The 15,191-nt window shown below is 43.1% G+C and overlaps 1 protein-coding gene across 3 annotated transcripts; it reads left to right on the forward strand.

Annotated features, from left to right (window-relative positions):
• upSET (SET domain-containing protein upSET) lies at positions 1 to 14,453 on the forward strand. Of its 3 annotated transcripts, none has more exons than XM_029322875.2 (12): positions 1 to 2,584; positions 2,704 to 2,788; positions 2,871 to 3,027; positions 3,259 to 3,403; positions 3,569 to 3,616; positions 3,843 to 4,533; positions 4,771 to 5,264; positions 5,351 to 6,932; positions 7,048 to 8,661; positions 8,873 to 9,128; positions 9,387 to 9,524; positions 9,670 to 14,453. In XM_029322875.2, exons 1-12 carry the CDS (start codon positions 339 to 341, stop codon positions 10,233 to 10,235), a joined length of 8,022 nt encoding a protein of 2,673 aa, XP_029178708.2. In that variant the 5' UTR covers positions 1 to 338; the 3' UTR covers positions 10,236 to 14,453. The 3 variants fall into 3 exon arrangements, with proteins under 3 accessions (XP_029178708.2, XP_029178707.2, XP_029178709.2); XM_029322874.2 differs by having other exon boundaries at positions 273 to 2,584; positions 7,048 to 8,652; XM_029322876.2 differs by lacking the exon at positions 9,670 to 14,453 and having other exon boundaries at positions 273 to 2,584; positions 9,370 to 9,432.
• Positions 14,454 to 15,191: the final 738 nt, after the last annotated feature.

The following is a 15,191-nucleotide window of genomic DNA, read 5'->3' on the forward strand; positions in this document are numbered from 1 at the left end:
TAGACTTGGTAAGGACAAGGCCGTGCGAGGACGACGAGGACGATAGCCAGTTGTACCTCGGCCGGTCGCGCAACTCGCTCGCGAGTTTCCACTTAGCGTGCTCTCGCAAGGCTATCAAAACGTCGACCCCATCGGTAATCAAGTTATCGGGGGGTGGAACAGCTGGCAGTGGGGAGCAAGTGTCCCCAGGGCCTGGCCCACCTCCCCCGGTGTCCCCGTTGGCCGGCGGTGATAATCGGAGCAACGAGAACGCGGCGGCGGCGAGCAACGATGATGAAGCGGTGCAAGCTGCCGTTCCGGCAGCGATTGGAACAGCCAAGTCTACGTCCTCCGCGGAAATGGAGGAGGAATACGGGCAGGCCGCAGAAACCACCATGAGCTTCGTTCTGAAGCTGGATGTCGACGTGGAGGCCACGACGGCATCGGTGGTGGAGAACGTGACGAAGGGCGGCGAGGGGCAACCGCCGACGTTGTTGTTTGCCCGGGAGATCTGGCGGTCCCAGGAACCCGTGGCGATCGCCACCGATACCAATGCCACCTCGACGGGGAACGCTGTGGTAATCGCGAGCAGCGACGACGTCGCCGCGGCCGCTTGCGGCGGCAAATCGCAACTGTTGCAGTGTCTGGAGGCGGCGACCAATCAGCAATCCGCGGCGACTGCCGCTACTGCGTCTGCTCTTACGACGGTAAAGCCTGTGGTGACCTATCCGGTCGCAAAGGGCGCTCGGGAACAGGTGCAAAAGATGATCGCCGGCTCGCAGACCAACACTACGCAAGTGTTGACGACGCGCGTCATCTCGCAGAAGCTACCGGCGTCCTCTGGTCAGGCGCAACCTGTTCCGCTGGCCATTCTCAACACCTCTTCTGTACCGACTCAAGCTGCTCCGTTAGGAGCGAGCAATATGCAGGCTGCATTGCATTCCAAATTTCATCCTGTTTCCGTTCAACAGCACATTGTAGGTACCGCCGCGGCTGTGAAGACCATCGCTACGATGGCGGCGACGAATCTCCAGAGGATACAGGTGAAAACGGCACCTCCGAGCGTTATAGCGACCAACCAGCCCGCGCAGAAGGGAAAACCCGCAACGAACATGACCAATACTATCCAGTCAGCTGCCGGAACCGCGCAACGTAACAACACTTTGTCGAGGACGCAAAACCTACAAAAGTCGCAGATGTTAACCGGTCAGATTAATCAGCTGACAGTCAACAACCAAGCAACTGCGAATTCGCAAAAGATTCAGCAGGGCAATCCGGTGATACAAAAGGCGCAGCCTATCAACGCGCAAAAGTCTGTTTGCAATAGTCAGAAGGTTTCATCGCAGCTACTGACCAGCGGTCATCATCCGAATCATAAGACACAGCAACAGCAAAATTTGCAGAAATTACAGGGGCCTCAGAAAACCTTGGCGATAGCTAGACAGCAGCAGCAATTAACCGCACAACAGGTAAACAACGTTCCAAAGTCCAGTGGTATACAAAAAATTCAAACATCCGGACAGCAGCAGTCTATAGTCAGCCAACAGCAAGTGCAGGCGCCTCATCAGAGATCTCAGTCGGCGATGACCGGGTTGCAAAAATCACAGACGGTGCTAAACACCAATCGGGCATCAACTGCGATGAGTAATGTCTGCAAGAGCAACAGCGTACCGAACATCTCCAAAATGCAAAATTCGAACGTACTTGGTAATAAGCAGTCGCAAGTGCAGCAGACTATATCGACGCAGCAGCAAATTGTAACTTCGCAACAACAATCGGCAATGCAAAAGTCATCGCAACAGCCGACGAATGCAAATAATTTACAGTCTCAAAGAAGTCTCAGTATTACTAATATGCATCAAAAAGTAATAGCGACCGTTCCGAATAATCAAAGAACTCATGCTGTGATAAATTCAAAGGTTCAACAGCAGCAACAGCCGCTGCAACAGATGGTGATGAGGGTAGGGATATCAAAGGGTCAGACGTCACAAACTTCGCAGTCTACAACAAGCCTGAAGGGCGTCTCTCAAAAATTAGTGAATCCTGTTAAGGTGACTGCAAACTCACAAAATAATGCCGTTCAACAGCCCGTAGTACAGAGAAGTAATAATAATCCTTCTCAAGCCATGAAGATTCTGACACAGCAGCAGCAGCAGCAACAACAACAACAACAACAACAACAGAACGTAATCAATCCACAGAACGCTCCGCAGAAACAACCCGGCTGTATCAAGACTATTCCGCCGCAGAAACCCGTACAGAGGAATCACGCCCAGAAAGTTGGTGGTAGCGGTATTAAGACCTCGTTGAACACAAACGTTACAGCGTTGACGAAGACTCAGGGTCCGACCGCGATACAGATTGCGCAGAAAGGATGTATTAAGACCTTATTGCAACAAACAGCTGCAGTCCCACCGGCTAATGTAATGGCTGCGCATAAAAACTCACCGATCAGGATTCAACCACAAGTGATACAGCAAAAGCAACTAATTATGACACCGCAATATACTCAGCAGATCAGGCAACAGACAACTGGACAGATAAAGACCTTGTTGCCAGTATCCTCAACCATGACCGAACTTCGTAAGGACCTCAGTGAAACCAAGTAAGTACTAGTTTTAATATTTACTAACCTAGTTTTAATTATCTTTTTTCCTTTTGTTGTTTGCATTAAATGATATTAATTGTTATTGTGTTAATAAAATGATGTTCTTTCTTTTGTAGAAACGAAACCGAATTACGAATTTCCAAAGAAGAAGAACAAAGCGGCCGTAAATCGCCAGTGAGGAGAATGCCACTTCCTTATGAGGTACAAATATATATACCAAATAATATTCAATGCTTGATTTAGGAATTTCTGTGAACTCATACACATATATGCCCAATTTCAGTGTCTTCAGTTTGTTCTCCAAGACCACAATTACGGAGCGCCACCACCGCGAACTCCTCCACCACCTCCGTCATCGCCTCCTCATCCGAAGCAGCAACCCATTAACGGAGCCGGCAGTTCCACAGCCACTTCTCAACATCCTTACATCTTTGGCCCCGGTAATACCCTTTTCATATCATTACAGTGTTTAATTGCAAAATTATTCTTTTTTTTTTTTTTTTCAGAAAGGAATATCTTTTTCCAATATTTTTTTTACACGAATATAATGAATAATAAAAAAAAAAAAAAAAAAATAGAAGAGCTGACTCACAAATATTCTTATTAATAATGAATAATGAATAATGCGTGAATAATGAAATTAATGATAATAAATGTTGCTTATTTTTAAGTTGTGAGTAATACCAATACGGAGGATGACGCTGCCAGTACGATCAGTAGCGAACCTGGACGAGAAGCGGAACCGGAAGGCGAAGAAACCGAAACTGCACCCGAAGGCGAAGGCGATGACGAAGATAGTGTCACTAGATGCATCTGGTAAGAGAACGATCATTTCTTAAATAATATAAATTAAATATCATAACAACATTATATATTTATGCTAGGCTAGATCTTTTGATATATAAATGAGTATTATATAATTATATGATAATATTATAATTATATGTATAAATATGTAATTCTATGTATATGAATTTTTAGCGACTTTGAACATGACGATGGATACATGATTTGTTGCGATCGATGTTTGTAAGTATTATTATATTAACATATTTTCAACATGTTTACAAGTAGTATAAAATATAGATTAAACATGGTTAATAATATAAAATAGAAAAATTATTAGTTATACATCTATTACAGATATATTCATTACGAAATAAATCATCTGGAAATTTATAAACTATAATTTTCCAGATGACGAAGAAATCATTTATCGAGAACTTTGTTTAATCTTGCTTACGCTATATTACAGAGTGTGGCAGCATGTCGATTGCATGGGTATAGATCGCTCGAACATTCCTGACGAATATCTCTGCGAGAGGTGTCGGCCGCGACGAGTGGATAGACAACGAGCCCGGGCTTTGCAGATGCGCAAACGTGAGGAGCTGCTCAATTCGGACACGTCATCTGACACGTCGTCCACCAGCTCGGCGGACACGGACGTCGGCTCGGTGAACGCCACGGCCCAGAAGAAGCGCTCGTTACCGCAGCAACAGCCGCCGTCGTCGCAAATTCCGCGACGCGGCAAGTCCGATGCGGCCGTTCAACCAGCTCAGGTGCGGAGGCTGAATAATAACAACAACAATAATAACAACGTTGCGAAACGACAGCGAAGGGACTCGAACGCGCGACAATCGAGCGCGGTTCGCAAGAAGGAAAACGCCACACCGAAGCGAGGACCCGGGAAACGCAAAGGCAAGAGGAGAATGAGTCTCGAGGATAAGGAAGAAGACATGCAGGATGCCTGGGGCAGTAATATGGCGCCTTTAAGACAGTGGATCGAGAGATACGAGGAAGCCGTCACGAATCATTACAGTCCCGAATTACGTGCCAGGATATCGAGCATCAAGGTCAACGGCACGCACAGCGATCTCAGGCAGACTAACATGAATGTCATCGCCACCGGTAAATGCAGGCTCAACGTGCACAGTAATAATCTCAGAGTAAGTGAAACCTCTTGAACTAAAGGAGAAAAATAATCAATTCTTTTATTTTATATCTCTAAACATTAAATGATCTTATTTTAAAATTATTCACTTGTAATACTCATTACTATTATTCATCATTTGCTGAAATTTATAATAAGATCAAAAATACATGTACAGCGTATTTATTTTTACCTTGTATATGGAAACGCATGTCGAAATGTGTACTAAAACATATCTTCGTGGCTGATGCAGTTTCTAGTGGCGACGATGTACCTCCCGCCAAACACCCCTGTCGTGGAGCTACGCGGCAAGTATATGCTCAGTACGCAGCATAGGTCGCAGCATCCGCAGGGTGGTAGGCAGCACGCCCAGCGACCAGGACCGTTCGTCTTCTTCTATCGTTTACCGCGCGACGGTACCGAGGTATGCGTGGACACGCGGACGTACGGGAACGATGCGAGGTTCGTGCGGCGCAGCTGCAAGCCGAATGCCGAGGTGAAGCATTGCATCGAGAAGGGCACGCTGCATCTCTACATCGTGACGACCTGCGCGATCGAGAAGAACGCTGAAATAACAATCAAGCACGAGCAACACGACCTATTACTGTCGCCCAATCCCGGCTCATCCCCGGCGCTTCCCCTCGTATGCGCGTGTAACAATCCACGGGAGTGTCAGATCGCCAGCAACGCGGCGAATCAGCAGCTGAACAGAAGAGGCAGCAACGGCGCTCTCGTCGAAAATGCCGAGTAAGTTTATAAATAATAACGTAGGTGACAAGAATAACGTGTGCTATACATTTGTCGTCATGTATTTTTGTCATGTATGTGTGCAGTGGCAGAGAACGGAGGCGGCGAGGTCGCAGGAACACCGTCTGCGAGGAAGCTGAATCAGTGTCACTATCGACAGTTCCTACGAGCGTCGCGCAACAAGTCACTTCGACGGTGACGTCATCCGCACCGTCGACGGTGACTGTCACGACGCCGAGGAAAACTGTCACCACGACCGTCACCGTTTCAACGGCCCGTCAAATCTCCAAGGAGGAATCCACCGTGACTGTGACGAATGTGCAGCCTCAAACGTCACCTAGTTTAAGCCAATCTGTGACGACGCCGGAAACGAAAAAAGATAAGAAGAAAATGACGCGGGAGGAGAGGAAGATGGAGGCGATCATGAAAGCCATCGAAAGAATGGAAAAAGCGGAACAGAGGAAGCAGGAGGTGCAAGCGAGAAACGCGCAACGAAAGGAATCCAGCGGCACGCACAGCGACAACGAGGATCATTCGATGACGGGACAGTCATCCAAGAGTAAACAGACAAATTCGGAGAGACCGCTACGGCGGAAGAGGAGAAAAGGTCGGGCGAGGACGACGAGCACATCTCAATCGCAGAATAGTCGAAGAACGAGATTGAACTCAGCCGAGTCCGACATGTCCTCCGGTGACGAAAGCAATTCCATGCAGTCGCCGCCTTTGCTGAGTTGTCCTCCCAGCCGAGACATTCCTTATTCGTCGCACTTACACACACCGGCCAAGAACGCAGTCGCGATGGGAGATGGTGCAAGCAATATCGGACCGTCATCCGCTCATCACGGTGGAATTCCCCAAGCAGCTGGTTTACTACTTGCCCTGGCGAATTCCAACGCCCCGGGTCCTCCGAGTTCGCCACCGCTGCAACAACCCACCCCTGTCAAGAGTCCCACCTGCGACAGCGGGGCCAGCAGCAGCTCGCAAAGTTCCACGCCATCCACACCGCTGTCATCCGCCTGTCTACTGGTAGCTGCGGCGGTAGGTCCGTTGGCGCCGGGTTTCAAGTTCCCGAAGACGAAGAAGGTGCTGATGAACGAATGGCTGAAGGAGTCGCCCGACCCACCGCAGGCGAACGTACCCCAGGTATCCCCGCTGCCGGCTCTACCATCAGCGCCGACCTTACCGAATTCCACGAATCCGTTGTGCGGCAGACACTTCCCACCTTTGCCGACGACGGATCCAACGGCGGAATACCTCTCGCAAAGTTATGGAGCTAAGAGTCTAGCCACTCTTGTACAAGCCGCCCATTCGGTTAGCAGACTATGCGAATCTCTGCCGCAACGTAGACAGCAGCAGCAGGGCGCTGCCGCCTCTGGCAACAGTAATAGTAATAATATTAATAATAACAACGGCAACGGTGGTTGCCCCACTGTTTCTACGGGCTCGGCGAAGAAACGGTGGCTACGTCAAGCTATCTCCGAGGAATGCGACTCGCCCAACAGCCGGCCCGAGAGCCCGCCATCGCTCAGCGAAACCGTGGCACCACCCAAGAAGCGAAGGATAGCCCGGGAGAGTCTGTCGTCGGAAAATTATACTCCGCCGACGACGCCGACTATGTTGTTACCTACCGAGGCAGCGTCCAACAGCAGATCGCTGTGTCCTACCGAGGTAAGTCTCTAAAAAGTATTTCATCAGTTTGAATCAGTTGCAATATTCTGATGTGTCTATCGTGTAATACGATTCGACATTTTTTAATAGTGTCAATACTTTACTGGTTTTCCAGGATGACTACGTGGAACGCGCGCAGTCGCCTTTCGCGGAGCAGAACGACGAGGGACATTACGAGTCGGAATCGTCTGTGAAAGAAGAGATTGGTGCTGACGGCAGACCGGTTGATCCCGACGAGTCGGTCGTTGGGAAGAAACTCTCGATCGAGACTTTTCCTCAATCGGATTTCTACATAAAGCGTGAAGAAAAACCGGAATGCGCGGATATTGTTAAAACGGAAATGAATACGGAGAGTGTTGCGATAAAGGAAGAAAAAGTTTTTCCAGAATGGACGAAGAGGGATATTAAAACCGAATGTAATTACAGTCAGTTGGATCCGAAAATACTTGTCAAGATTCAGAAAGTCGTCGAGACCGAAGTATCGTTCAGCGATTTGAACTTGAAAAAGGAGCTTTTGAAGAAGGAAAGTCAGGGCTCAGTCGAGATCGTTCATCACAATGTATCGCACACCGAGATAGAAGAATATCCATCTCCCATGGAATCCGATGAAATTCTGGAGCAACGAGTGGCCGAGCTGCAGCTGGAGTTTGGCGGCGTCGATGAAATCGCATTGAACGTTGCAAATGAAAATAAGAAATCCGATGGCGAGAACAAATCGTCCGAAGTCGTCGCGAAGTGTCAAGAGATCGTCGTCGATAAGTCGGACGATAACGCGTCCATCGACGAGTTCGACGTCGAGGCGCAGATGAAGAAGATCACGGGCGACGACGGCAATGATTACCAGGAGAAGATCGACACGAGTTCGGAGAAGGACAAGAGCATGGACGGAATAGAGGGACTGATGGAAAGCTCGAAGGAGGATTCAGATTCGGAGGACAAGGACATAGACGACGACAAAGACTGCGAATCGTCCTTTAAATTGTTCGACATCAAACACGAAGAGAAGCCTTTCAACGAGTTGGACGTCGTCAAGTCCGATATTAAATTGGAGCAAGTTCCCGTTCCGGAAGATGGCGCGAAAGAAACGGATAAGAAAGAGGAGACGAACGACGAGGCTTCGAAGGAGGTTTCCTCCAAGACGGAACAATCGCCCGCCTTTGCCGCGTTGTCCGAGGAGTCGATTTTCGAGTCGACTTCCTCGAACGCGGAGTCCGTCTCGAATCCTCCCAAGATCTTTCATTCAATACCACCGTTGAGCGAGCGCATTCGCAAGAAGGCTGATCCAACAGTCGTGCCGAAGACGCCCAAGATGGACTTTGAGGCGGCCATCATAGAATCCACGATAAGCATGGACACGGCGGAGGAGTCGACGAACGGCGAGGAGAAGTCGATGCTGTCAACCGCGTTGCGCGAGCTCCTGGAAGCGAAGCTGGACGAGTCCGAAGTAATAAAAAATGACATTGATAACGAGATAAGCGCGTCGTCGCAAGTAGCTCAACCAAAATCAGACATCTCCCCCGAACGTAGTCTAGACACAGTACAAGACTCGATCACAACTACTCAAGAAGCCCCCCCGAAACCGGAAGAGGTACCCGCCAAGGAGGAGGAGACCAAACCCAAGGAAATCAAACGATTGAAAGATCCAAGGACTGTCGTACCGAATAACATGCCCGCGCCGCCAGCCTTTAAACCTGACGCTCTTCCTCCCGTCAAGCGCAAGGTTAGAACGGTAGGACTGTAGTAAGATTTTTTATGTTGCTAAGAGGGTAGTCTGCCCCCTCCCCCCACCCCACATTGTTTCTTTCTTTCTTTATCACCATTTTTATCATAAATATTAGTTTCTTCGCTCTCGCTTCATTATTTTCCTTTGTTTACTGGGAACTGATGATGAGAGAAGACTGAAATGTTATAGGAAAATGTTTCTGCTTCTACTGTTCCAGTTGTCCATATCGGAATATCGCAAACGCAAACAACAATCGTCCGGAGGAGCCGGAAACGAGCCGGAATCGTCCAACGATACTTCCACTGTGGACAAAAGCGGAGCGCGAGGTAGATCGGACAGCACCAGTAGCGGCACCTCTTCGCTCAGCTCCGACGAGGAGGGTTCCAAAGCATCTGCTGCCCTTGACCTACCGGGTATTACCACGTTAACCACGCTCTTCCCGAACGCGACCAATGAGAACGATGAAAAGAAAGGTATTGAATCACAAACTTATTCACAAGTTGATTGATAAAGAGAGAGAAAGGATGTACATTTCTTTCAGCGTTCAATTATATAAAAATATATGATATAATAATTAATATTAAGGTAATATAATAATAATAATAATAATAATAATAATAATAATAATAATAATAATAATAATAATAATATATTGTATATTTTATGTGTAACTCTCTCATGCTATTTTGCTTTGATTTGAATGCGATTAAATAGAATGACATTCAAATCAGGTGGAGAGGAGGGTACAATCGGTTGGTCCGCGGCACCGACTTTGGTGGAACGTCAACGAGAAAATCTTACCGAGCGATTAAAACGCGAATTTGGATTGTTTCTCAGTGACGATGAAGAGGAGAGAGCTCGTAAGCATGGTACGCACCGACTTGAAATTTATAATTCAACAATATTCAAAAAATATATAAAATATCTATTTTGCAACGTTTGGAAAGACAATGACTATGATGTCTTAAACCAGCTCGTCTTTTTTGTACTCACTATCGTTTCTCCGGATTACAGGTTTGACAGCTGAGGCGATACTGAAGGCGCGCAAATCTCCACCTCAGAATCTGGTCCCCGGCATGCCAGGATATCCCGGACTGCAGCAATTGCCGCCTCAGCCGTACATCCCGCCGCCCGGCTCCGCGTCCAATCACTATTCCCAGTTCCAGGGCAAGGCCGGGTCGGTGCAGTATTCGAACTTTGCGGTACCGCAGACCACCACCGCGTCTCAACAGCCGATCTACGGCACCGTCGTAGCTTCGCAAGCGGGCGGAGCTGTCACCGGCAAGCAGGCGCAGCAGCCATTCTTGGTCCCGCAGGCGTCGTCCCAGGCGCCACCGGGTTCCAATCCGTATCCACCGCCGCAATTCGTGCCACAGCCTTCGGCGACAACGGCGACGGTAGCGGTGGCGGCGTCAGCGACGACGACGGCCGCGGCGGCGGCGACGACCACGGGAACGACGGTGCCCAAGTTCTCGTCGACGACGCCACCGCCACCGGGCAACCAGGTGTACCCTCCTGCCGCGCCGGCGGGACAGTCGCAAAAGTCCTTTTTCACTCATCCAGCACCGCCGAGGTCGTAACCGGCAGAAAGAAGGGGTAGGATTGTTTAATGTTAATCTAGATCTTATTTTTTGTTCTCGTTCTCGATCAGGAACGTCTCTCGGGTCGCTCAAACCCGCTTGCACACCGTTCCGTTCGGTTTTAGAATTTTTTCCTCTCTAGCAAGGAAAGGTATTTGAATTTGGCAAGAGCTAAATATTCTCGATGCCGAAAGTTGACATTCTCTCTTGCTATAAGAATAATATGTACATGTATCTCGTTTCGCGTGTGCGAAGAAGGTAGAGGCAAGATGTAAGAATGCGCGCGATGTAGATTACCGACAGTTTTCATTAAATAATTAGGGAGAAGAAGCTCCGCGGAGTTCGGTTTTTGCCGCCGATCGCTTCTAGAATCGTCGCGCGTATAATATATTTAAATAAAAAGTCTCATCAATAGACGTTAATTTGATGGTTCTTCTCTCAAAATATGCGACGAAATTCGCGCGGTGGCCTAAAAAAAATGATAGCTGAGTATTTTTGAGGATATATATAGCGACGCGCGTTTTAATTAGTATGTTTAGAGTATCCGGTAAGTCTTTGACAGCAAAAAGTGTGTATTCGACAAACGACGAACGTGCACTTTTCATACCGGCGAAATGCAGTGCCCTAAAGATGTTTATATATAGTCATCGTAGCCCAATTTTGATAAGATTAACAAAGTTGGTGGCGCGCTGAGACCGATGTTTCCGGTTCTCGCGATATATCCTCTTCAAGAACAGTTATCATTACATACATTGTGCACACCCTGCATCATTCAACTTGTCTCTGTGTATATATATATATAAAATTTGCATAATATTAACTATATACGAAGTTATATATATATATATATATATATATTTAACGAAGCTAGAATTATATAGACTAGTCTGTAGAATAGCAATTCTCTAATCTCAACACAAATTATATTCTAATAAATAAGCGAGATAATACTATGTTCTATGTTTTTTGAGATAGGAAAGGCATAAAGGGCCGTGGAATTCTTTATATTTTATATTTCACTATAAAAATGATATAGATTATTTATATAATATAAAGAGTAAATTAAATTTAAGCTTTAGTTCTATTTTGAAAATTTTTTAGTCGCTTCTATATTTCGTTTATTTTTCATATTCGCAGAGTGACGCGTTATCGACACACAAGCAATGTTTCTTTCTTTTTAACGTTAATATTTTATTTAAATATGTTATTTATCTTTGAATCGGGACCGATATTAATGCTGCTAAGGGGATGTAGGATGGAAATGTATTATACGATAAATTGTACAATGTAATTGTGTGTTTTGTTTTCATATGCTTTAAATGACACGAAATATATTTTTAGTTATACGAAAAAAGCGAAATAAATTCAACGATGTTTTATTTATGTGGATTTGTTTCTTTTTTTTTTTCTAAGTCAAACTTCCGAAACTTTTCACTCGCATTCAACATTCATTCAAGTACAAAACTTACTAAGCGGTAAAAAAATATGTAGAGATAAATTGCGACAAATTAAATGCAGAGAGAGAAAGAAAATTAGGCTATTTTGTAACAAGAAAAATGCTTCTTATTTAGTTCACGAAACAAAAGGAAAACACTATTGTTAGTGCGTTCTTTCTTTTTTGCGTAAAAAATGGTGGCATATTGACTTTACGCGATATCATTAAGATTTGTAATTCGACGTAATCATGATGACATGATGGCATGATAATTTTGAACTTGAAAAGCTACATTTTAGCAATCTTCTAGTTCCAATATCAACCCGGTGTACACGTGTGTAATTAAAATTATATATATATATATATATATATATATATATATATATATATATATATATATATATATTGTACTTTATATGTGTAATTAAAAAATTATTATTATATACATATATATATATGTATGTATGTATGTATGTGTATATATAAAAAACATACATATATAAAAAAAGAAGTTTCGGACTTTGACCGGTGCGTGATTATTATAAATGCATATTAATATGTTTATAATATATTAATACTTGTTAGAGGCAAGGAGAGGCCAAGTTTTGCATTTCTTTAAATCAATAAGTTAATTTTCCTTTGTTTGTATGATATTAACGTATTGTTCATTGTGTATTTTCGATCACAGACAGCGAGAGCGATCGTGAATACTATTACTATTATAAAAGGAAAACAACGACGCGAATATACTTCTCGCTAGAGATACTACCTGCGATATATTTAAGATTCTTCGCTGCACTTATAACAAGTCGTCATAATTATTCACTTTCCGCAGCATTATAGAAACGTTGTGAACACGCGTCGCTCGCAAACTAATTATAGTACAATATAAGAGGTGGTACAATCTTAGAGAGACTCTCGTAAAAATGATAGCCGCGTACATTAGACAGGTGCTAAAGGTACCTCGCATCAAGCGACTAATTAAGAATCGATTCAAAGAGAGAGTAAAAAAAGAGACACCGTGAATTTATAGTTAGCGACCGTCTCGAGCGGAGAAAAGTATAAATATGTATCTTAATTTATTTAAAAAAAAACAATATAGTCGCGTTATTTTTATTTTTTTAACATCTTGAAATTTTCTCAATTTTAATTTACACGGGTTCCTCGGTCGCGAATATGTAACCATGGTTGCGATCCGCGTATGTAAATGCCATAAATCTGTGAAAACTTGGAAAAGTTTTCGATTCCAATTTGACTTTTTGATGAAACATTGTCGACTAGCAGTTCCTGTAAAAACTAAAGTAGAAGGAGAGAAGCTAGAGGTGTGATATTACTATATTTATATGTAAAGAAGAAAAGCGAGAAAACATCTGGCGTATTTTTCGACCTGGTGGATCGCATCCGTGATTCGCGACCAAGATTCCACCTGAACGAAAATGCAGAACAAGAGAATATAACGTGAAATTTTCCGAAGGTGAAAAGAGAAACAATCGCGCGATTCAATCATCGGTTCTTAAGCAAATATATCAAAGTTTCAGAGATCTGTGATTAAGAAGTAAGGGTTGGGAGGGAGAGAAGGGACAAGAAATTAAGTTATAATATGTATTTATGTATTCTCTGCGAAAGTATTTCAATGGAAATCTTCTGAGCGCGCATATATACGATCTTTTTCTACGGATCGAAGCAAAAAAAATAGAGAAGAGAAAAAGAAAGAGCCATTTGCGTTTGGTCGCGATTTCAAAATGTAAACAAACATATTTTTGGCATTTAGTGTTTACTTTGTACTTTAGCGGATATTTTGTAATAATAAAAGAAAAAAGAAACGTGTGTGTACTAATATAAGTTATAAGTTGCCGCGGATGACGTAACATCAGATACAGAGAGAAGAAAGATTGGAGAACAGTGTACAGCTCATGTTCGCCATCCGCGAGTACACAATGAGAACATGTAAATATTTTTGTAACATAATTTTAAGTATATATATATAACATACATATATACATAAAATACACGTATGTATACATATACTATATTATATAGTATGTATATACTTCATATTATACCTAGTATATTATACTAGTATGTATATACTTATAAATATAGTATGTTATATAATTATATACTATAAATATTATCTGTATTAATCTTTCTCTAGCCTCCTTAATCTTTCGTGAATTAATTTCCGGAAGATGCAAGGATAACGAGTGCTTTGCAGCTAAATCCGTACGTTTATTGTCCGTTGTACAATTCTCCTACATATATAGTGTATACTGTACACACACACATATATATATATATATATATATATATATATATATATATCTGTATAATGACATTCTGATAAAGAGAGCAAGCAAAAACAAGCGACTTTGTTATTAAAGGTATCTGATAGTATAAAGCAACTCGTTAGAGATAATCGTTTCAATGTTGTAAATAAGAGAATACACACAGAGAGCATAGCAGTTATAAATATATATATTATTATATTATATATTATATTAATATTATATATTATTATATTCAACTTTATAAAATAGGCTGAGAACATAATTTTTTTATTTGCGATTCACTGTTACATGTATATGTGCCTAGTTATAGCCATGTTACATTATTACCTATTACACTGTACGATAATTTAATCCACATACTACCGATTATAATAAAAATGTATAACAAGTTCTTCGATATCAAACTCTACACGATATATATTATTATAACGTGTAAAGAGCTCATATTTAGGCATACGTGAAATTTAATAAATCGGAATACATTTTACGAATTAACACTGTTACTCATCGTGTGCGTTCCTCGCTTCACCCTGTAACTTTTAAGAGCGTTGTTTTTTAATTGAACACGAGAAAAAATTATACATCTTACTCATCGTTAAAATACGAAAAAAAGCTTTTCAGTTATTATCAAGACCGAATAATCAAAAATAATTGCCTAGTAACAGGATGCGCTATATTAAGTCCGGGACATAATTCATTGCATATTATTATCTCGTTGTTACAGATAAAAACTTATCTATTCATTTTTCGTTTCTTCTGCAATAAATATTTATTGAACAAAGCTGAAATTGCACTTTGTTTCGTTATCGTGCCACTTTATTTTCTTACTTTTGTAACACGTTTATGTATTTGATATATTGCGTTATCAGAATTCACCAGCGTTGAATTATTTATCATCGACAGAGATAACATATAGTACTTTATAGAAATGGAAGGAGAAAATTCGAAACTCTTGTTTAAATCACGTCATACAATTTTGACATATAAAAACATTTTTTAAACAAAAACATGATTAAAGTTTGATTAAAGTTTTTAGCATTTCTGTTCAATTTTATTTTATCTTTTTTTTTTTTTATAGAAAAATAAAGAAGGATGAACTCTGGCATTTCATTCAACGTGGAAGCTGCGAGAGGCCAATATAGGATCATCAGTCATCGGTGATTTTCCGCGTGTAGCGTCGCGTTGCCATGCGCCGCAGTTTTCAAAGCGCGCCAGTGTACGGAGGCGTCGCGT

The sequence above is a fragment of the Nylanderia fulva genome, unplaced genomic scaffold (assembly GCF_048542155.1).
Source record: "Nylanderia fulva isolate GAGA-0341 unplaced genomic scaffold, ASM4854215v1 Scaffold9, whole genome shotgun sequence".
Lineage (NCBI taxonomy): Eukaryota > Metazoa > Arthropoda > Insecta > Hymenoptera > Formicidae > Nylanderia > Nylanderia fulva.